The following is a 6000-nucleotide window of genomic DNA, read 5'->3' as shown; positions in this document are numbered from 1 at the left end:
TGTTTCCAGGGATGGGGCATCTAACGCTCCTCTGAGTAACCTCTGCCAGTGTTTCACCACCCTCATTGCAAAAAATTTCTTCCTTAGATCTAGCCGGAATCTACCTTCCTTTAGTTTAAAACCATTACCCCTCGTCCTGTCACTACAGGCCCTGCTAAAAAGTTTGTCCCCATTATGTTAATCAAAACTAATTAAATTCCAGGGAACACATATACTCTGCAAGAAACAACCGATCTGAAGAAGGCTTTTTTTTCCCTTGCAGTTAAAATTCCTCTTCAGATGCTAAGAAATATTAGAGAACATTTTTTCCAAGTGAGAGCAATGTAGCTGTCAAGTAGGACAGGAGAGGAATGAAAATTTCTTGCAAAAGATACAAATCTTTAAAATTAAAGCTATATATAGTTGGAAACTAAGTGTTATCAACTGACCTATGAATTTTTAATGTCAGAACTTTTCCAGTTTCAAAGTAAAAGACTACTAAAAAGTGATTTGAAACAAAACTTACTTTAAATAAAAATCAATAATAACATCATTTAAAAATTCTCCTTCATTTAGACAATGGAGGTCTTCGTTGGTCACAGAAATACCACCTTTAGCTGGAGGAGGTGGATAAACTATCAACCTGAAAAGAAAAATACATTCAGTAATAAATACAAAATGCCAAAAAACTCAGAAAATTGTTATAGGGCAAAGATAAATATCTTACTTTTCTATAGGACCAATAAATACTGTATGTGGTTCTCCAATTTCTTCATCATCATCAAAATAGGGTAACTGTTTATTTCGCTGCTGCATTTTGGACTCAGAAGCAACCTTACAAGAATAAAGTTAAAATTAATTTGCATATTGTGCTCAAATTTACCAAAAAGGTAATAAAGCTTTGTGCAGTGCAGCAGTGTAATATCCACTGCTTTTTGAGAAGGACTTAGGTTTTTTTTTCCTTTCTTTAAGAGGTAGTTTTGTTTAAAGAAAGTATTAATTAAATTTAACTACATCACTGCAACTTAATTTCTTGCTTGATAAATTATAATTTTACCAGTAGATGAATTTAGAAACAATTATGTTGTCTAATTACAGTATAAATTTCTTGTCCCTTAATAATTTTCAAATGATATTACTTGTGGAACACTGTACAACCTTACGATCAAACTAAACACACTAAAGTATTCTCAATGCACAGACTATCTCCCATATTCTCATAACCCACCATGGACCAGTCTGGGAATCCTCACACAAAAGCCAGCAGAAGTTGGAACTTTTTTTGGTCTAGTGACTAGTACACTATCTTTAGTGTATTTGTAACCCAAGTAATAGAAGTACTTTGTTCTAAAACAAAAACATAATTACATTTTTAATTTTGTTTTCTCTGTGAGAAGGGCTTCCTTTAGAATTGTCTTCCAAGCACTTAGTGAATGCAACAAGCCTGCCATTGGCTTCTTCAAAGGAAATTTTCACAAAGAAGTCAGAAATATTATTTCTAATACCAATGTCAGTAATTATTTTTTCAAATACTGAGTTTGCATGAGGATCAAGACCAGTTTCAAAAATCAAAATGATGTACTGTTCTTCTTGACCTACAAAAAAAGCAGAGAGAAAATTATTCATTTAGAAACAAAATAAAGTTTGTCACAATTATAAACAGATTTCAAAGAATCATGGGCCAACACATGCACACGCTGACAATACATACAAGCCGTAATACACATGCATGCAGAGAGATGGAAGGATTAACTACCGAACCCTTCTACCTACATGTGCAAAAAGAGTAAATTCAACTTCTGCCTTAATCTAGAAATGTTATAATTTTTAAAAGACACTGAATGCAAAGCCAAATCATGTTTTGAAGTAAGAGGTCCTCTACTTACTGACAGCAAGACTCTGTAATCAATAGTTTATCTTTTTCTCATTACAGTTCCTATCCTATTGTTTCAATAAAATTCCAGATATTATGTATTCAGCATAATTTCCTCTCTACATAGGGAAACATCATACCCTAATTTCTCCCAGGTCAACACTAAGAAGTCTAGAACAGCTCTCTCAAAATTCAATGAAGATACATTAATCTATGGAAATTTATTAGAAAAGAACTGCTATTAAATTCAACATCTAAATAGTATTTTATTTTATAAGATTTCAGTCTGGTTTTCTCCTACTTTCAAATAAATGCAACTGCAAAAGGGGAAAGGAAAAAAAAAAGATAACTAAGACAATACATACTACGTTAAACAAGGAACAGTATATGACTCCCCATGATTCAGGTAGATGCATGGTCTGTCCTGCTACATTATAAATCACTATTGCTTTTTGAAGATTTTGCTTATTAAAGCCACTACAGCATATAAACCCAGAGGTCCCCAGCCTTTCAGCTAAAAAAAAAAAAGTCTGCAAGAGTCACTTTTACGTGGATGTGAAGCTCTGACATCCACACGTCAGCTCCTTCAGACAATAGAGATCCTCAGAAATAGTGACAGGTTAAAAAATACTACTTTAACTTGGGGTAGCTAAGCAAGGGGGAAACAAAACTTAAACCACTGCTTAGAAACTAAACTGAATACAATACTGAGGGAGAAAATAAGTACATTTTTTTGAGACAACTGTTTATAGACTTTAAATGGGAAAATAAGAATCACGCTTTTTAAAAAGGGGATACAAACTGTATATACCATGTATCAGAAGCACAAAGTTCTAACAAAACTACTCTTACTGATTCTAACCACATGTTGTTGGGTACGTAAGTACAAAAACCTGTAACGGCAATTTCACAAAAGAAACAGTTATTTTTCTCTGATCAGATTTCCGTTACCATGGAAATGGAAATCTCTTAAGGATCTCCAATCCACTGGCAACCAGTTTTTCTAAAAAGTATGCATCTGAACAAGGAAAGGAATTTGAAATGTCACAGTAATAAAAATCTTCATCTCCTTACGCAGGTAAAGGTAAAAAACCTCACCACCTAGAACAGTGAAGCCCTGTTTTCAGGTCCTATAACAAACAAATCAAAACCTCTCTGCCCCTGGTGAATATTCTGCAAGCAGAAAAGCCTCAGGCATTCTCTCATGCTTGCTCCTGCTAGCCCTAATAAATCTTGAATTTCTTTTGGTACAGTGGCTTAGCTTTAACAGGTCAGCCTACACCTTTACCAAAAGTTGGAGAATGTGAGTCAGATCAATCAACTATTGATAAATACCATCATACACTCACATCATCTGAAAAATAAAAAAAGCAGTAAATTGCACTAAGTAGTCAGATACGGGAATAGGATTTGCAGGACTGCAAAACCCAGTCTCACACAGCTTGCTAACTCAGAGCTGCAGAGACCCGTTTTCTATAAGAGGAATTTCAGACACATGCATAACCATTTCCTTTTGGTTATTCTGAACTCGACATGCTAACTGTTGTGATTCTTCAGCAGCTTATTTCCCAATTCACCACACACAGAATTTAGGTGTCTAACTAGGTCTTGGGTGTTCCTATTTTGGGAACTAGGCATCTATACCCTATTGCTTACACAGCTATGGATTCAGGCTTGAAGTAATTGCATTGTTCACAAAGCAAATACCAACTGCGTTACCACAAAGTACTCCTAAGTATCAAGTACAATCAAGCAGTTGGGTGTAAAATCTAGTTCAGCACCACTGCCTTAGAGGGAAAAACTGGGGGAAGAAAGGCCGAGAGACATGCTAAGGGAAGGATTTCTTACCCAAACAACTCAGCAAGCTTTTTCTTTTTTCACTTGTGAACACCTTTGTTCACCTGGGGTCTAATGCCTGCTCCCAGGATTGTCTCTAGCTCCACTGCACGCTCTCCAATTACTTGTGTGATTGTAATATTCCTTACAGCTCACACTTCTTATAAAAGGTGGATGAGGTTATTATAACAGTATAATGTGCTGGAAGCACACAGTTCTGAGATCGTTGAAAGCATTCTTCCTCCATTTGAATGCACCATGTATCTATGAAGCTGAGTACAAGTATAAATAACCACTAAATTTAACCTAAAGAAAAGTGTATTTAAAGGGAAGAGGACTCTATGCTAATTTAAAAAAATAGTGTGCTTATGAAGATGCTAGACCTTTGAGGAAAACTATGCTGAAATTAAACTTAATTTTAAGATACACAAAGACAATCCACTTATTTTTCCAGGCAGGTATTTGTGTACATCACAACATCACTACAAGCACATGGGAAAAAAACCCAAGCTAACCCACACAATTCCTACTGAAACTAAGGCCCGTAAGCAGAACAGCACAGAAAGCAGAAGTAAGTGTACCAAAAGCTGTCATATAAATCTAAAGGCTTGTATAGAAAAGCTAAACAAATCAACTTGCTTTCATTCAGTACAAAAATTAGTAAAAAAAGTGATACTAAACTGACCATATGTTGTAATTAGCATGTGTCTGGACAAGCAGAAGACTACAGTTTTGCCAAGTTGCTCTGAACTGTACTCCTCATCAGCCTGGGAAGATCTGGAAAAACACTACGCTTGCCCCAGCCAGTGATGCCAGTCTTATTCTTTAGCGCAGTCAGTCGTGATTCAGAATATTAAAATACAATTTAAAGTGAAATAGTAGACTAAAATGGTTTACTTACTGTCTCCTTTACATTCGTACCAGACATTATCTTTACTCATTTTAAGTTGGTCTCTCAGGCTACTACAGGTTGATGGTACTGTTTGTAGGAAAACTACCGGTAATTTTCGGACACTACACCATTCACATTTGGTAAGTTCTGAAGTTTTCAGGTTAATCTCTCGGATATCGCTTTCTGATTCTAGAAGAAAATAATGACAGTATATTAAGTTAGAGTGAAAACATGCAGATTTCCTCTACAATTTACCCCTTGATTTTAACAACAAATCAGTTTGTGCTCCTTAACTTTTAAGGAAATTTTTAGAGGTTTAAAATTAACACATATCCAAGAAATGATGCCTGTTAATAACTTACAAGTTGAACTGAACTCCACTGTCGCCTTTCAGGAAAGTAGCTGGAAACAAACTGTTTTCTTCTGACCAACTTCAATCTAGTTACTATTCCACAGAGAAAACGGCATTTCTAGCAACGATTTAAATTTGCAACTATTGCTATGACACATTTTACAACAGATTTGTAAAACTCTGTCTATTTACCTTTGACCAAGTTCCCTTATGAAAAATAACTTCAAAATGAAGAGGAAAATAAACACATGCAGAGAAATTATTCAATTGTCTGAGGAAGATAAGGTACTGCTCTGAATTTGCTATCAAAGAGCCATGTCAGCAACATGGTAAATTTACAACACTACATCTTATGCTGCCAGTGCCAATGTTGAGTATTTTATGAGTTTTAATGTGTTATAAAAATGGAAGGAAAAATATGTGAAGTCAGAAGTTCTTCAAATTTGGTGAAAAGACCCAAAAGTGCAATGCCAGTAACTGTTTCTAGATCAGAAAAGTGGTTAATTGTAGTCACTTAAAGCTTTAGTTAGTGGCAGCTTCCACCATTCTATCACATGCTTGATGGCAGCCCCCAGCAGAAAAACTACATCCCCTTACACAAGGGACAAAATACAGACAGGATAGAAAGATAAATGGAGCCAAGAGAAAGTCTTTCCAATAAATTCAAAATTCAATGCATGAAGTCAGTCTCCTCCTCCTTTCCCCATAAGAGGGAAGAGACACTGCAGGGAATTCCTGAAAACACTGACCTAAGTTAAATTCTAGTAAATATTTCATGACCAGACAGATGGTGAGTAAAAATTAGTAAATGGTTACCACACAGAATTTAATTTGCATTACCCTGATCATATTTGCATAAAAACATATGATAGGGGGAGGGGGAAAATATAAAAGACACACCATTACTTTCTGTCTTACTAGTGTTAATTAGAGGTTCGTATTATTAGTGAAGGCAGCGTTTTGGGGGTGTTTTTTTGCCCCTTCCCCCTTTGTCTTTTTTAAGCTGTTTCCACTCCCCTATCCTTCTCTTGGCATTTAGTAGCCAATGTCCAGCAGCAGCCCTCCACA

The 6000-nt window shown here is 35.6% G+C and overlaps 1 protein-coding gene across 1 annotated transcript in view; it reads right to left on the bottom strand.

Annotated features, from left to right (window-relative positions):
• Positions 1-501: 501 nt before the first annotated feature.
• SENP6 (SUMO specific peptidase 6) overlaps positions 502-6000 on the bottom strand; it is a 45650-nt gene continuing 40151 nt past the window's right edge. The window contains exons 12-16 of the mRNA XM_029084212.1: positions 4586-4769; positions 3121-3128; positions 1348-1574; positions 707-813; positions 502-622 (exon numbers count right to left, since the gene is read on the bottom strand). Coding sequence (XP_028940045.1) covers positions 502-622; positions 707-813; positions 1348-1574; positions 3121-3128; positions 4586-4769 — 647 coding nt within the window. The remainder of the gene's footprint in view (positions 623-706; positions 814-1347; positions 1575-3120; positions 3129-4585; positions 4770-6000) is intronic.

Source organism: Antrostomus carolinensis, unplaced genomic scaffold (genome assembly GCF_000700745.2).
Source record: "Antrostomus carolinensis isolate BGI_N321 unplaced genomic scaffold, ASM70074v2 scaffold17420, whole genome shotgun sequence".
Lineage (NCBI taxonomy): Eukaryota > Metazoa > Chordata > Aves > Caprimulgiformes > Caprimulgidae > Antrostomus > Antrostomus carolinensis.
The sequence above is the reverse complement of the archived record's forward strand: the minus strand, read 5'-3'. Positions and strand labels throughout refer to the sequence as shown.